This window comes from Pelodiscus sinensis, chromosome 4, assembly GCF_052426305.1.
Source record: "Pelodiscus sinensis isolate ZL-2025 chromosome 4, ASM5242630v1, whole genome shotgun sequence".
Classification (NCBI taxonomy): Eukaryota; Metazoa; Chordata; order Testudines; family Trionychidae; genus Pelodiscus; species Pelodiscus sinensis.
Genome location: NC_143055.1, coordinates 14,953,339 through 14,971,342, shown reverse-complemented (window position 1 = coordinate 14,971,342; position 18,004 = coordinate 14,953,339). Strand labels below are relative to the sequence as shown.

The following is an 18,004-nucleotide window of genomic DNA, read 5'->3' as shown; positions in this document are numbered from 1 at the left end:
AAACCATCTTGTTAGTCTTTAAAGTGCTACATAGTCCTGTATTTTGTTTAATCTTAATAATGTTATTGAAGCCCCAAATATGAATGGCATGAAGGATGCTATTGTTCTGATGTACCACCAGATGGCAATGTTTCTATATAAACCACCTTGATATAGGGGGGCAGAGATGAGTAAATCCATTCCCCCCCCCCCCCCCCCCCCCCCCCCCCCCCCCCCCCCCCGCTCACCACCTCATTGGGAGTGAGGGAAAAATTCCCTCTCATGGTCACTGCTTTCCTGGGGTGGAGGAGTGGGTGAATGCCCCACACACCTACTTGAGGGACTTTCCCCCTCACATGTTCATTGACTTGTTGGTGTTGAGGGGAGAGTGGATCTCCACCCCCATGTTCACTGCCCTCTGGAGGGGAGAGTCAGGTGAATCCCTGCCTCCCCTCCTCTCTCTCTCTCTCTCTCTCTCTCACACACACACACACACACACACACACACACACACAGAGCACTCAGTGAATCCCCCTGCCCCAACATACACTTAAAGGCCTCATGGAGAAGAGGCAGGCGAATTGCTCCCCTCCCCCCAAACAAGCACACATGCTCACAGTCCTCTGGTAGGGGGAGGAGTGTCCTCTTGGGGGGAGGGGCAGGTGAATCCCCCTCACACACTCCCTGCCCTGTTTGGGGGAGGGGCAGGTGAACCCCCTCACACACTCCCTGCCCTGTTCGGGGGAGGGGCAGGTGAACCCACCTCACACACTCCCTGCCCTGTTCGGGGGAGGGGGAAGTGAACCCCCCTCACACACTGCCTGTCCTGTTCGGGGGAGGGGCAGGTGAACCCCCCCCCCACGCACTCCCTGCCCTGTTCGGGGGAGGGGGAAGTGAACCCCCCCCACGCACTCCCTGCCCTGTTGGGGAACGGGAGGGGGGGTGACTGGCAGCTGGAGTTCCCTCCCCTCCTAACTGCCACTCCCAGCCAACCCCAAACTGCCACTGCTTGGGGGAGGCGGCACAGGAGTGTGGGGCTCAGGGGGCAGCTGCCACAGGAGGCAAGGAGAGGAGGCAGCCTCCATCGCGGCTGGGCTCTCTGGGTGCCTTAGCTCCCCTGATCCCCCATCAAGATGGCTGCCCTGGTGTTCTGCAACGTGTGTTTCCGCCAGCCCCGAACGGCCACGCCCAGGTTCAGCCTCACCAATTGCGGCCATGTGATCTGTGAGCCGTGTCTTCAGAAAGGTAACGTCCTGCCACGAGAGGGGTCGTGCCCTGCTCTGCCCTGTCCCAGGCCATGCAGCTCTTGGGCCTATGGACCCAGGCAGGAAGAGAGGATGGCAAAGGCGGTCAAGCCTGCTGGGGCTTCAACCCATCTGGGTCACATCGAAAACTGAGCGATATTTTCCACAGGCTGGAACAATTTGTGCAGTAAGGGTGTTGAGCAGTGTTCCCTGCAAGTTGTGCCCTTGTGCAGCCGCTCAGGAGACATTCAAATGCTGCCCAGCTGATTAGCAGAGTGCCCATAGCTAGGTTCTGTTTCTACTGGTGGTGCACATGCCTCAGTGCACATAAAAACAGTATTCTGCACACGGATGGAAAAAATATGCCCATGGACGGGAAAGATTAGAAGGAACATTAGTGCGAAGAGCCACTGAATCAAACTGTAAACTCTTTACATAATAGAAACCACTCCAAGCGAGGGGGTGTGGTAGCAAACCCATTACCCCAAGTTCTAGCACCTATGCTGGCTGCATTAAGAAATTATCTTAATCAGTGTGAAACAGAGTAGATTTTTTTATGAGGAGAATGTGGCATACCATTCCAGTTTCCCTAATCTCCATCTCAATATAATCCAAAGGGCTGCATGATATTTGTCCACTGAAAGTCTGAAATTTTCCTTTTTTTGAAAAAAATCATCAAACATAGCTTTCCTACCCTAGGTATTGTTAAAGTAAGTATTACCAAATGTTCTACATTTTTAAAACATTGAATTAACGAACACCTTATCCTGGTTTGATACTTTGGAAGTGTACCTTAGGTCCTCCAGCACACATGGCTTTAGTTAATGTCTGAGGCAAGAGATAGATGGTCTCTGCATGCACAGCTCAATTCAGATCAAGGTGGCAGACATGTACTGTCTCCTTCCCTCTGAAACACTATTTCATTTTGCTTTAATTTTAGAAAAGTTTTCAAAAACAGAATTTACATTATAGGATGGATTTTGCTAGTTGCTTCAGACATTTTAAAGTCTATTATTATTGTTATGAAATTTTCTTTATTTACATCATAACTGAGAGCTTCAGGACCTTTAAAAAAAGGAAAGTTTCTGCAACATTTCCAGACCCCCAGATTATACATCTGAGCTTGCAGCTACATTTTGAGAGGCCTACGGAGGCTTCTAAGGGGGAATCTAAAAAAGGGATTTGGGCTTTGTGCTTGAGAGAGAGAGAGAGAGTGTGCGCGTGCACGCACCCCCTCCTCTCAGTGTGTCTTAGTAGGTTTTATGCCACAAATTTGGGGGTCTTTTTTATTTTTTTATAGTGTTTTAAAATTTTGTAAGCTGCCACGAATATTTTAAATAAATAAATAAGTAAATAAAGTATGACTGAATGAATGAATGAATTTGTCATAGCAGCCAATATTTAGGTATCTAGAAAATCATAGGAGCAATTCCGCAAACTACAGAGCCTAGTTAGCAGCCTCTTCTACAGTAAATGGGCAGTAGAGATATGAAAGGTTAACTGTTTAATCAGTAAGCATCACCTTCATGGTTACCACCCCTACTAAGGACTAGACACAAAATATGGCCTTTCTACTCTTTCCTTGTCATACTTTGATGTCATTCCAGCAGTTTTGGTTTCCTGAGAGTGTATGAAAAAACAATAATATATATATATATATATATATATATATATATATATATATATATATTTAAATCTTCAAAAATTAGCTAATGTAATCAGTTTTGTTTAAGAGGAAAGTGCCTAAAATGCAGAGCTAGGATCTGAATATAACTTGCAGAATGCTCAAATGTAGCCCGCATCCATGCTTTCTTAATAAAATCTGAGTGAGACAAAAATTGATGAGTGTAACTTTTACCTGGTGTGTATTCAAATAACATTTCTACCAGTTATAATACAAATGTACTGTGTTCTTCCTCTTCAAATATCATGACAAACATTGATATTCAGCATGCTAGACAGTAAGCAAATAATTATCTAGCTATCAGAGGTAGGAACTTCAGTTCATGTCGGGCAGCTTAGGCACATAAACCTCTTTGAGGGAATAAAAAAACCACCTTTTAGGAAATGGGTTTTGCCCACGAAAGCTCATGAAACTATATATTTTTGTTAGAGTCTAAGGGCCTGTCTTCAGTAGGAAATTATTTCAAAATAACTTATTTCAAAATAATAACTCCGGAAATAATAATTTCAAACTAGAGTGTCCAGACTCCAGGGAAGCCTTGAAATTAGTCCGAGACAAGCTCCGTTAATTAGGCATGCTACCTCAACACGGAGCCCCAGGAATCACTGGGGAATAATTTGTTTGAAGTAGTTTGGGGAGTAGTTATTCTGAAATAGCAGCACCGGAACATCCACACTACCGTTATTTCTAAATACCTATTTCATAATTAGCATTATTCCTTGTGGAAATCAGGAGTTATTAGTTTGAAATAACCAGCACGTCATTTCAAAATAATGATCTTGATAGTGTGTATGCTTTGCCTGTTATTTAGAGATAAGGAGAGTTATTTTGAAATAACTCCCTAGTGCAAGCCAGGACTAAGGTGCTACAGAGTTATTCATTCTTTTTTTAAAGTTACAGACGAACACAGCTACCCCTTTAAGCGAATAAGTTTTCTAGATATATCTAGTCAGCTATCTACACATATCTAGCCAACTATCAAGGAAGATAAAAAGTATATTTAAGTATCATGATTATGTGCATTTATTGAAAATAATTGTTAATGGGTTTTTAAATAATAAAGACATACCTTAGAAAATGGTTACTTTTATGCTCAGGAATACTCTCTGATCCTGTTCCTACTCAAGTCACTGACAAAAACCACAAAGATAAAATTATGGCTCTATTAAAGCCAAGACCACAAATTTCAGCCACTGATATCAGTGGGAGCGGGATTGGGCCCAAAATATCTTTCAGGCATACTTCTGGTTAGCTGTGGTCCATCAAATCATTTATGCCAAAAATTAAATTTAAGTATGTGAGTAGTCCTATTAAAATCAACAGAAGTTTTCCAACAACTGAGTTCAGTCAGACTGTGCATAAAGTTATTTGCACATGAGTCTTGGATTCAGGCCTGGGAGCCATTGCCTATTATCACCTGAGCAACCGTGTGCTCACATTTAAAAAAAATCAAGCCCTTTATATGATTTTATTTTCAATTATGTATAGAACCTTTGATTCTTGATACACAAAAGGACTAATCATCAAATCAAGTTCTATAATTTGTACACGCTATGGCATTCATTCACATGGCATTCATTTTTATTTTACAGGCAAAAAAGATGAATGTTTGATTTGTAGAGCTCCTTGCCGTACAATATTTCTTTCTAAAACGGTAAATGAAGGCTTTCATAGTATTTCTATTATACTAATTTGTAGTTTGCTTAGCAGTGGAGTTATTTTCATTACAATATATTTTCCTTTTATTGTCAGTTGCACTATGGATATTTACTAATATTCTGAGAGTAATCATAGAGACTCTGTTACTATATGGGTTATACATTTATGGATTTCTTCAGACACAACTATATCTAGCCTGTACATCCCAGAAATCAGCAGCAAATCAGTCCAGCTTCTTAAAGAAGCATGTTTGTGACTAATGTAAAAGGTTAGAGGTGAATGTTAAAAAGTAGAAAATTCCATGGTGGTATTAGACTTCAGGTAAATGAACTCTGTCCTCCACATTACTTTTCATCAGTGTTTCTTAAACTGCATTCTGCGGCACACCAGTGTGCCGTGAAGCAGTCGGAAGTGTACCGCAAAGAACAATAGAGTTAAAAATGGCTGCCCTTAAAGGGACAGGCGACCTTTTTTTTATTTTTGGTTTTTTGCTCAATAACTTTCCCCCCGAGTCTTTTTTTTTCCTGTTCAAAAAATCTTTGGTGTTCCTCATAAAAATTTATTGTTTGGTGTTCCTTGGTCTTAAAAAGTTTAAGAAAATCTGCTTTTCATTATACTCATCATGGCCCTTTTGCCCTCCCTAAAAAGTGTGCATCCTGCACTAGTTACTCTGGCTCTTGTATTGGAGGAATAACTAATGTACAGTTCTAGCAATAGCGGTGAGGAGTCCTGTGGCACCTTATAGACTAACTGAAGTGTTGGAGCATAAGCTTTTGTGGGCAAAGACCCACTTCGTCAGATGCATGTCTAGCAGTGTTTAGACATATGGGCCAGGTGTACACTAAAGGGAAAGGTTCACTTAAAATACGCAACTCCAGCCCTGTTAGTTACATAGCTGGAGTCGACATATCTTAAATCACATTTTGGCGCTGTCCATACAATGTGAGGTCGACGGAAGCAAATACTCCTAACTGCTTCCCTTACTCCTCATCAGGAGCAGGATTACTGGCACTGATGGGGAAGCCCTCTCAGTTCTAACTAGTGGGTCTTCACTAGACGCTAAGTCAAACCCCAGAAGATTGACTGCGGAAGTGTTGATCTTCTGCATAGTGTAGACATAGCCATGGATACCAGGTCTGTCTGTTTATTCCTTTAATTTACCAGCTCTCCCCTTGTATTATATTCTATTGTGAGTGTAGAGTTGAATAGAAGTATTCATGAGGTTCTTGCTCTCACTCACCAGACAATTGTGCAGCCCCCTCTTTTTATTTTTTTAAAATGGGGTTGAAGAATTAATCCTCCCTCCTTCTGCTTATAAACTTTCTCATTAGCTATAGTCATATTTGGGTTGTGGAGACACATTATATTTCCTCCTTAACTACCAGCCAGTAAAATACACCTTTCTTATGTGGAGGAGGGGATATTGCGAACATGCTTAGTGTAAACATCATTCCTACAAGCGCATATGACTATCTTGCCCCTGAAACAGGAGCAGAGTTGGTCAGTAATGAGTGTTACATTCCTTGGCCTTGTAGCATGGTGTAATATCCCTAGAGATATTTAAGATCAGGTTAATACATATCTATTAATTATGTCAATAATACATTGCTTATTTGGGATAGTTGAAGGATTACATTTTTCAATTAGTGCATAATTTACATTTTTACTGTTTTTGTACTTCAGGTTATTATTTCAGACAGGCTTACATAGTTTACTGAATCAAGACGGAATTAGTTATTATTTTAGAATATTATAAAGATACCCAGTATTGCTTTATACAACAATAATCTAAACATTTAATATAAACCCTTATTTTTGCCAGATAGTAAATCTCTTCCTGCTGGAGTTTTTCATTTGTTTCTATATTTTTATTGGATTTCTAAGATAGATTCAATCCAGGGTCTCTATCTATGCTAGAACCTTAAAGGGATTTTATAGCTTGTACATAAAATATATTTTAAATATGCATACCACACATTCATGAATATGAGTGTTGCTGACTAGATTACATTTTATTTTCTTATATCTATGGATAATGGTTAGATATTCAACACTGAGATTAGCTAACATGGGTTTCATTTTGAATAAAAGATACAGTGGTTTAGTTGATATTTAGATACAAAATGTCCAGTCAGTGAGGTATCTGGGAACTAGATAACTGCTTCCTTACTTTCATGGTGAAACAATTGGAAGTCAATTTTGTCATTATGTTAGGAGGTACTGTGAAGGGGCACTACCACTGTTGAAGCATCATCGCCATGTTTGTTTGGGACATCCCCTTTTCCTCTTCCCTTTGGATTCCATTCTAACGTTTGTCTCATGATATATTCTTCAAGTCCTTACGCAGGATGTGGCCTGCCCATTGCCATTTTTTTTTTTAATCTGGACCTCCATTGGTTTCTGAGTTCTTTGGGTCCACAAGGTTTCATTTGACATTCTATTTTACCACTTTAGCTGGTGAATGTGTCTAAGGCATTTATTGACAAACATCTGAATTTTCTTAGTGTTGCTCTGGACAACATGCCACGTCTCCGCGCCATATAGCAGCACTGATTTCACATTGGAAATGAAAATACGTAGTTTGGTCCTTGTTGACATGGTTCTTGTACACCAGACTGGTCGTAGCATGGTGAAGACTCGTTGCACCTTTCACATTCTCTCACTGACGTCCTCTTCAGTTCCCCCATTCTTGCTGATAACACTCCTCAAGTATACAAACTGTTCAACGTCTTGCACTGCTTTTCCTTCGATTGTAATTGCACCTTCCTTTCTGTTGTTAATGCACATCAACTTGGTCTTCTCCTGATTAATCTTAAGACCCACTCACTCAGCTGTTTCCTGTACGGCATCCATCTTCTCTTGCATATGCTCTAATTTGTCTGCAAGCAGGGCTAAGTCATCTGCAAACTCTAGGGCTACATCTAGACTGGCCCCTATTCCGAAATAGCCATGCTAATTTCCAACTTTGGAATAGGGAAATCCGCGGGGGATTTAAATATCCCCCGCGGGATTTAAATAAACATGTCCGCCGCTTTTTTTCCGGCTTGGGGAAAAGCCGGAAAAAAGTGTCTAGATTGGCGCGATCCTCCGGAATAAAGCCCTTTTCTGGAGGATCTCTTATTCCTACTTTCAGGAAAGTTGGAAATTACTTTCAGGAAGTAGGAATAAGAGATCCTCCGGAAAAGGGCTTTATTCCGGAGGATCGCGCCAGTCTAGACGCTTTTTTCCGGCTTTTCCCCAAGCTGGAAAAAAAGCGGCGGACATGTTTATTTAAATCCCGCGGGGGATATTTAAATCCCCCGCGGATTTCCCTATTCCAAAGTAGGAAATTAGCATGGCTATTTCGGAATAGGGGCCAGTCTAGACGTAGCCTAGATCTTCAAGTTTCCTAGTTTGGGTCCATTGCAGTCCCCTTCCTGAGTCGGCATATGCTGTTTTTGTGACCCAGTCTAGGACAATCAGGAAGAGTAATGGAGAAAGAAGGCTTTCATAAAGTCTATGAAGTTGATGTAGAATGGTGCTTGCCATTCAATGCATTGTTCTATGACAATCTGAAGTGTTACTATCTGGTCTGTGCAAGATTGTCCTTTCCTAAACCTGCCTGTTCTCCTCGTAGTTTGTGGACTATGGTCTTTATTCATTCCAGTATGACTCTGGTTAATACTTTGCTTGGAATGGACAGGAGGGTAAGCCCCCTCCACTTTCACATAGTGACAGATCTCCATATTTAGGGAGTTTCATTAGCGGCACTTTTCTCCAATCCTTTGGAATCTCTTCTGTTGTCCATATCAGATTTAGCAAACTGTGTAGCTGGTCCACTATAGCAGCTCCTCCTTCTTTTAATACTTCAGGTGGAATATTATCAGGTCCTGCTAATTTCAGGAATTCCTACTTCCAAAAAATGAGGAGTAACATTAGTTCGGACTAAGGGCTTTAGTCCGAACTAACGCGTCCCGGCGCGCACTTCCTGGTTCGAATCAGCTGTGATTCGAACTAGCGCGCCGGCAAGATCATGTTAATGGAGCGCGTGATATTTAAATCCCCGCTTCATTAACTACTTCGGTTGTCTCCATTTGCATCCCTAGTTCGAACTGGGGATGCAGTGTAGACGTACCCCCAGTGTTGATATCTAGGGGTTCTCCTGCTTCTAGCTGTGGTGGATTTGTTGGTGGTGGCCTGTTTAACACTTCTTCAAAATACTCCTTCCATCTGGCTACCTGTTCATCAACTGAGTTAAGTAGCTGACCATCTATGTTTTTAACATGTCTGTTTGGGTTTCTCTTCCTTCCGCTCAAGACTCGAGTTATATGTTACAGGGTTTTCAAGTCCCCTTATTTAGATGCTGCTTCTGCTTTTTCTGCAATCTTGTTTATGAAATTTCTCTTATCCCTGCATAGACTTTTTTTTTACTTCCCCGGCAATTTCATCCTAGCGTCTGTTAAATCTTTCTTGAATAGCACTACTTACCTGCCTCTACAATCTAGTCTGTCTTCCCATTTGATAGCCAAGTGTTAAATTATTCCACTGATATTTGCCATTCCACCATGTTTCTCCTAAAAGTTACAACAGCTAATCAATTTGAATCCCCACCTCTTTATACCATTGGTTCATCCATGAATTGAAATCTTGTCTAGTTGTCCCTGAACACAGAACCAGAAACATTTCAGAGAAAGTTATAAACATATAGTATTTATTTTTGTATTAATTTTAAAAAGCACCATATTTTCATAATTTTAAAAAGCACCATATTTTCTTAAGAGCAAATAATTTCACTTTTTAAAAAATAAAACTTTGGAGGTTTTCCTAATGGAGTAGGGAACAGCTGGAGATTTTGGCACCAAAGTAACTGAGAGTATGTCTAATCTCCCAAATTTTGTCAACAAAACTTATGTCAACATCCAAAATTCGACAAAACAAAAATTGCCAGAGAGGGTTCATGCTTAGTCCTTCTGTTGACAGATCATGTCCACAATGAAACCCACAGTATAGTGTTGAGGGAAAGCAGAGCTGACACATCTTGAGTTCTCCCAAAGCCTCCTTGCCTGCTAGGAACAACATCATCTGTGGGAGAGGTCCAGGTTGGATATTAGGATAAACTATTTCATTAGGAGGGTAGTGAAGCACTGGAATGGGTTACCTAGGGAAGTAGTGGAGTCTCCATCCCTAGAGGTGTTTAAGTCTCAGCTTGACAAAGCCCTGACCGGGTTGATTTAGTTGGGATTGGTCCTGCCTAGAGCAGGGGGCTGGACTTGATGACCTTCAGAGGTCTCTTCCAGCTCTATAATTCTATGATTCTATGAGCTCTCTGTGTTGAGGAATGTCAAAGCAGCACGACATTTGTCCCTTCCCCCTGTAGCAGTAGTTTGCCTGTCACTGTGTTCACAGTGTAGGGAAGAAGAGGAGCATTGTAATGATTTGCTCTTTGTTTGTTCCTCAAAGGATGCAGCACGCTCAGCTGTCAGATACTTCCTAGAGCTTTAAAAGGGGAGGGAAACATGTCTGCAGGGCAGCAGAGATTGAAACACTGAACAGAGTGCTCAGTGCAGGCATTGTGGGATAATGGGAGAAGCTAGTTCTGTTAACGAAACAAACAACAGTATCTACATTGGCTCTTTGACAATAGTAAAAGGAGGGGGAAGAGTGGGAAAGAAAAAAGTCTCTCATGAAGTAGAGGATTTTTGTTGCTGAAACTGGGTGTTTTCCCCCATCAAAATTGTATTTCAGGGTGTATGTTGTCACTGTTTCATTGCCAAAATGCAGTTTTTGGTGACAAAACTTGTTACTATAGACAAAGATGTGCCTTTTTTCTTTCAACATTTAAGAGGAAGCTGAGTCTTTCTTGCTGGGGAATGGATGTCATTCTAAATTTCTTAGTTTTTTGGGCAGACTTAAAATTTGGGGGAGAAGTTACCTCAGTAAATAGCTGTTCCATTACAAAATGTTTAATATATTCTACTGCCTTCCAACACTGGACTACATTAGCTTTCAAATTCTGTTAAAATACGCAGTTCTGAAAAAGCTCATACGGCTATGTAAACCATTTGTCCTTAGACTTCAGAGTCAGCACCCTTTATAAATTAATGAAAATATCTTAAACGTCTCTCACAATTCTTGCTTCAGGCTCTCCAGGCATCAGGTTTTTTTTCCACTAGAAGGTGATATTTACTTTTTGAATGAGAGCATAAAATGTTGAACACAATTATGCAGCATATTTAAAGCTTTCAGCACATCACTCTGTTGTATTTAGGGGCCTCACGTATAAACTACTAGGATAAGCACACTGTCACTTCAGATATTACTGTTCCTGAATGTTCACTTTAAAATTTTTGCTTTTTGATATATGAAGCACATTTATTTAATACAATGATGTGCAACCTTGGCTACGGAGTGGGCCACATTAGAGGCCCTACTTCATCTCAGTGGGCTGCAAGATTATCACAACCAATTTGGTCTTGCCGGATAGGATAATTTTACTAACTGCACTTGCATATCTAGAATTTAGGGATGGGTGCAATGCTGGCTGCACTATAACAGTACTTTGACTGAATGCAGAAAGAGCACATGGTTCTCACAGTCAATGGCTGTGCCTATACTGTTTCTTTCTTGCGCAAAAGCCTATCCAAATGAAGCACAGATTAGTACATTGTTGTGCTTCATTTGCATAATTAATTAGGGTCAATGAGGTAGAATGGCTCTTGCGCAAGAGTTTTTTGTGCAAAAATGGCCCCTAATGAATTATGCAAATGAAGCACAGCAATATGCTAATCCGTGCTTCATTTGCATACGCTTTTGCGCAAGAAGAAAGCAGTATAGACGTAGCCAATATTGTGCGCAATCTGCATGCACCTCACTTCATGTGCCCTTTCTTTATGTGCATGTCACTTTAGTAACAATAGTAGGAAAATGACTACACAGACAGAAACCAGTGGAATCTGGCAAACCTGTGTGTGGGTAACAACAAACAAAATGTCTTGCAGGCCATACCAGAATGCCAATGGGTCGTATGCAGCCCAGGGCCACAGGTTGCCCCCCACTGATTTAATAGTGTTTAAATACATTTTTTAAATATTCCAGTTTATTAAAAAGGTTGTAAATTAAACCAGACTTAATCTCAAACCTGATATCGCATTACTGGATACCACCCTACAATGCATTAGTATTTATTATTTAAATGCAAATTATTCAGTGAGTCAGTTTATGGAATATTTAATGAAATGCTATATTTTTAACAGCTTTTGTAAGTACTAAGGGTAAATTTTTTAAAGTCATTGAAATTTAGGCTCCTTAATACATAAATCACTTTTGAAAATGGAACCTAAATTCCTTTAGCATAATGATACTTTGAAAAATTTACCCAAAATATGATGTCCACTACATTCTTTTGAGACAATAATTCTGTGATTATTTTGAAAATTACAATAATAGCATATAGATATTAATTTTGATAACATTTAGTAATTCTTTCTCTGCAGACAAATCCTGAAATTCAGTCACTGTTTATGGGAATAGATATATTATGCAAAAAGTATTCAAAAGAAATTACACTGGTAAGTCCTACGAAACTTGACTTGAAAGATTTGATTGCTATCAGTCAGAATCTAGATTCCTTTGTCTTTTTCTTCTTTTTTTAGAAACTGACTTAAGTTCATTGTCAACAGTTTCCCCTCCCCCCTGTGTCAGTATAGCTCAGGTCCAGCAGTTCCAGTTTTCCTCATTTCTTTTCTCTTTGAAAGATTTTTGTTTGTTTAGCTGGTTGTAATTGGTTGATTTGTGTAGTATGATTTTCAAAATACTAAGAGGTTATCAGCTTCTACTGACTTCAATGTATAAGGCAAAATTGTATGAATAGTTCAACTTTGACTTTTTCTTTCCTCGGTTCACTGTTCCAAGGTGTGTAAGAAAGTATCAGGATTACTGTTTGTGTAATCTCATACTAATTATCACTATTTCTTATTACTTTAATGATGCATAACTGTTTGCAAAGCAAAAAAGTATCAAGTATTAGATGTATCAGAAATTAAACAGGTACATTTAAATAACTGTTGGCAGCATGTTATTGCAAAAAAATGAAAACCACAAAATGTTTCAAGAGCGGGGAGAATATGATGTAGAAACTCTGGTGAGTATTTGGATGTTGTCAAAGGGAATGTCTACACAGCAACATTATTTCAAAATAACTACTGTTATTTCAGAATAACTTAGTCCGTGTCTACACAGCAGGCAGTTATTTCAAAATAATGTCAAAATTCTGTCAAGCTGGAAGACTTCTTACTCTGACTTCTGTAAACCTCATTGTATGAGGAATAAGGGAAGTCAGAGGAAGAGTGCACTTTTTCAAAATAAGTGCTGTGTAGATGCTCCCTATTTCAAAATAAGCTATTTTGAAATAAAATGCGCAATTGACGTAGCTCAATTTGCATAGTTTATATCAAGTTAAGACCTGCAGCATAGACACACCCTAGATAAATAGGCAGTAGAAAATGTTTCAATATGCATAATTCAGAATTCATTTAAGAATTTTCAAGTCTGTGGTCAGAATCAAAAATAGTTATTTAGAGGCCTGTAGACTAGTTTCCAATAAAATTTTAGCCTTCTTAATTTCCCAGAAAATTAACAGTTTTATGTGACAAAATCCAAGTTTCATGGTCAAATAAATGCATGCATGGAGAGCCAATACAGTGTAAAGTGTTGAATGATTATTGTTACTTTAATTGGGACATCACACATGACATGGGTACTGAGCCTAGAATCTGGACATATGTCGTGTTCTTTCTCTTCCTCTATTTTATACTCATAGCCTCTTCATCAGTAACATTTGATCAGGCATTCAATCCTTTGTTTTTTCATATGCCTGACACTTTACCCACAAAACAATATTATTTTTTCTTCAAGTTGAATAAATGTTCTATAGCTGAAGTGATCGACTTATCAGTATGATTAATTCAAGGTAGTTACTACTGTTTGTTTTATTTTTAGATTTCAGAATTTCAAGAAAAACACAGAAGACGCTTATTAGCATACTACAGAGGAAAGGTAAGTAAGCTTCACTTTGTGTGGGAACGAGGGTTGTTTTGCATGTCTTATTACTTTGGTTTATATTTAGAAAATAACTTTTGCTTGTACTTTCCGACTTACTAAGGGGCAGCTGTTAGCACCTGTCATGCTGTTCGGAGGGGCTCACAACTGTGAAACCTCAGGGCAGACTGTCAGAAAATAGGGCAGACACTTCAGACTGGTGGTATAGTCTGTAATTAGTTTCACCAGGCCAGTAACAAATATGAACTGGTGGTATTATGGAGTCATAGACAGTTCCCTTACACTTTCCAGTCCATCTTGCCACACAGAGAAACCAGACATTGTGCTGAAATGTTTACTTACTCCAAAATCAAGTCAAAATCAAATCAAGATAAATTCAAATCACTCTGGGTACATCTATACTTGCTCCCTAGTTTGAGCTAGGGATACAAATGTAGCCAACCGAAATTGCTAATGAAGCGGGGATTTAAATATCCCACGCTTCATTAGCATAATCTCGCCCACGTGTTATTTCAATCAACAGCTGATTTGAACCAAGAGGGTCCCCAGTTTAGTTGGTACCCTAGATTTTATACCAAAGACAGTGCTGGTAGCCATAACTAAGAAAAGGAAATTAGAGTTATTGAGAGGTCAAAGCACGTATAATATATGGACAGGTGACTCACAGTCTGTAATTCCAAATGGTAGCAGAGATGTAGTAATCTGCCAGTTAACGATTTCAAAATAATTTCAAAATAACAGATACCTTATTCCGAAATCTGTAAATCTCATTCTACGAGGAATAATGCCTATTCTGAAATAAAACGCCCCACTGTTGCTATTTTAAAATAGTCCCTCACCAGGGCCATTCTAAGTTATTCCTCTCCAGTGCCTCCTGGGGCTCTAAATCGAGATAGCATGTCTACATTAGAGAAGCCTGCCTTGGACTAATTTTGAGGCTTCCCTGCAGTGTAGATGTGCTATTCCAGAATAGCTGATATCAAAATAAGTATTCAGTGTAGACATAGCCAGAGTGACAGAGTTTAGGGCTATTTCCTTTCCTATAACTGCTACTTCCATCCACTTTGGGCCACAGCAGTGTCAGGCACCAGAAGCAGGGATACTGTGCCTATGTGTTCTCAGTGATTCATTTGCTCATACTCAAGGAGGAAGGAAGCTATTTCATTTGAATGTAGAGACAAAAGCTGGAATAGAGGACAGGAAAAGGAGTTGACTGGGACAAGGAGACTGGGACAGAGAAACTGTTCTTGGGAATTGAAGTGGGAAAGACTAGGACTGGCTAGGAAAGGAATCTGGGAGCTTGATATGGGAAGACACTCTTGGACTAGTTGGTCAAAGAGATTGGGACTGGGAGTTGGTGAGAGAAGTGAGGGAAATGTGAGTCAGTTGGCTTAGCAAGAACAGTGCAATTGGATGAAGAGGTTGGGGAAGACAGACTAGGTGGATAAGAAAACAGTACTAGGAACAAGTAATGGGCAAAGAGAGATGAATCTGAAAAGGAGCTTGAGTGTGGGATAAGAAGTGGAACTGGCTGGGCAAAACAACTGGGACAAGGGGCCATAGAGAGGGTTTAGGGAGACAGCCTAAGGAGGGAGAGGCCAGTTAGCATGAGGGAAGAGGCAGATCAGAATATGAGCAACTGGGGCTAGCTGACTAAGGATACAGGGAGAAAGGAGATAAAGTGGGAGTGAGGAAACTAGTGGGCTTGCAAAGGAGACAGTGACTGAGTATTGAAAGTGGACAAGAATGAGAGACATTGGCAGTCAGACAGCAAGCCTGGGGGGGGGGGGCGGAGACTAAGACTGGCAGGGCAAGGAGAAAGAAAAGCCTATGAAACCCACAAGCATCATGTATGTCTCGTCTCCCTGTGTGCTGGTCATATGGAATGTGACATTCCCCAGGGTACAGTCTGGACTGCTGAACTTCTGTGTCCTCTAACTCTCTAGCCTGGCGTACCTTTTATACTGCCTTACTATCAGAACAGCAACATGATATGATTGTGATGGAAAGCTTAAACTACATGATAACACTCAGTCAGTAAGTGGTGCTGTTTGAAGAGTTCTGTAGCACATTTTCACTAAATGCTAGAGTCTGGAGATAGTCTATATTATTATTTTATTTTATTTTACAGTTAAATTATTGTTGCTAGCATCCATTTTGCTCTGTCTCTGTGTGGCTAAGCTTACTTGGTGTCAACAGAACTGCAAAATTTCCTCAACATTCCTTATGCATGGAATTTTTATCTTTGATGGACCATCAGAAGGAATAGTTTGCATGATTTTGCTAAACTCCACAAGGAGAATGGGAAGAGGCAGGTTAGAGTTCTAATCTATGCCCCAAGCAAGGAAACCAAACACACCTTTTAAATAACTTGCCTTTGGAGAGGAGAGCCACAATTATAATTATGCTGTAGTGCTGGCTAAATTAGAGAATAAATGTATACTTTGCTGTTAATGTGGTTTATGAGCAAGTATGTTTCTAGGAGTGTGCCAAAAACAAGTGGTGAATCTAGGGAATCTTCTATAACAGGCTTGTATGACAAGCTGGGCTTTCTGACAGCAGGAAGACAGTTATATCTCCTCCCTTCCCCAGCCCTCCAGGCAGGCAGAATCTGCAAAGACATGAAGACTAAAGTATCTTCATGAAATCATTGTCTTGCATTGGTCTGTTAGGTCTGCAAAGAATCTCTAATAATAACTGTTCTACTAGTCACCCTAGAAGAGGCTCACAGAAGATTATTGGGAAAACAGAGGACATCCATTACCCAAATGTAGTGGATTAGTTTTCTAGATATATTAAAATAATATATATGCAAGATAACGCTATCACATATTGCACGAAGAAATTAAAGAGCATATTCCCCTATTCTGTAATTTCAAAACAACTAATGATGGACAATGGACCACAATCACCACAGCTGAATTTATGTCATTACAAACTAAATGTTATTTTGAACCATCAGTAGCATTCCATATTACCTGCAAGCACTTGGGGTATGTCTATACTGCATGCTTATTTCGGAATAAATACTCCAAAATAGTTTATGTCAAAATAGCGCATCTACACAGAAAATGCCCATTGAAATAGTGCTGAGGTATTTCAAAATACTGTGTCCACAGTCACTGGACACTGAATCACATTTAAGGCCACCCCGAAGCACTTCAGGCAGGGCATCAGGACAGCAGTTACTTCCTGGGGTTGCTGCCTGAGGCTATTTATCTGAGGCTCAAGCTTAAAAGGAACCCCCTGAATCTAAGGTTCTTTACCTTTGCCTACCTCATGGAGGGACAGTAAAGCCTTTCCTTTGCCTGCTGTAGTTGCCCTTGCGGACACTGCAGATCTCTAGCCATGGAGTCGGAGCTGTCTCCAAGCAGTTGACGGCTCTTACAAATTGTGCTGCACCTCCTGTGGTCTGCCTTTTAGGCCCTGCAGGAACACAATCCCCAGCTGACTGAAGGGAACTTCCTCATCCATCTACAGACATTGCTCATGCAGTACGATCCCACCCGCCCTCCCCTGCACACCGTTCACCACCACTTCTGGCATCTGGACACCAGTTCCGATTGGTGGGACTGGATCAATCTGTGGGTCAGCGGTGAGAAGACCAGCAGTGGCTCCAGAATTTCTGCATGCGGAAGGACACCTTTCCGGAGCTGTGTGAATGGCTTGTCCCTGCCCTCATGTGACAGGACAGCCACATGTGACCATCATCTTCTCCAGAAGCAGGTTGCCATTGCCATCTGGAAGCTCACCATGCCAGACAGCTACCAATCCATTGGGAACCAGTTCAGTGAGGGGAGATCGACTGTTGAGGCCATGTTCATGCAGGTATCGTGCTCTCCAGCTATTGTCCCAGGAGTGAGGAGAACTGCTGGAGTGGGGTTCCCTAGGGAAGGGATGATGGTGGTGGTGGAAGTCCCCTCCCCAAGCGTTTTTCAGTCCCGCCTTCACAAAGCTCTGACAGAGGATGAGGTAAGTAGGAGGTTGCTCCTGGTATGTGGAAGTGGATTCGTCTCAGGGACCTCTCGAGGGCCCTGCACTTCTGTGATTATATGTTTGTTTATTTGTTTATCTCCTTCTACAGGTGGTGCAGACCATCCACACCATCTTGCTGTGCAGGATCAGCTTGGGCCACGGGGACCCCATCATCACCGGCTTTGCCGCCATGGGCTTCCCCAACTGTGTGGGCTAGTGATGGCACCCACATCCCCATTCAGGCCCTCAACCACCAAGCATCTGAGTACATTAACCAGATGGGGTACTTTTCGATGGCTGTCGTGAACCATCACAGCCAGTTCACGGACAACTACATAGGGTGGTTGGGGAAGGTACATGGCACATGTCTCTTTTGCAATTCCAGCCTCTTCCAGAAGGTATACACCTTTTTTCCCTGACCATCAGG

The 18,004-nt window shown here is 41.0% G+C and overlaps 1 protein-coding gene across 1 annotated transcript in view; it reads left to right on the top strand.

Annotated features, from left to right (window-relative positions):
• Positions 1-693: 693 nt before the first annotated feature.
• The window catches only part of RNF212 (ring finger protein 212), a 55,914-nt gene continuing 38,603 nt past the window's right edge, over positions 694-18,004 (top strand). The window contains exons 1-4 of the mRNA XM_025185865.3: positions 694-1,224; positions 4,500-4,561; positions 12,039-12,113; positions 13,543-13,599. Of these exons, the coding sequence (XP_025041650.1) occupies positions 1,113-1,224; positions 4,500-4,561; positions 12,039-12,113; positions 13,543-13,599 (306 nt within the window). The 5' untranslated portion in view covers positions 694-1,112. The remainder of the gene's footprint in view (positions 1,225-4,499; positions 4,562-12,038; positions 12,114-13,542; positions 13,600-18,004) is intronic.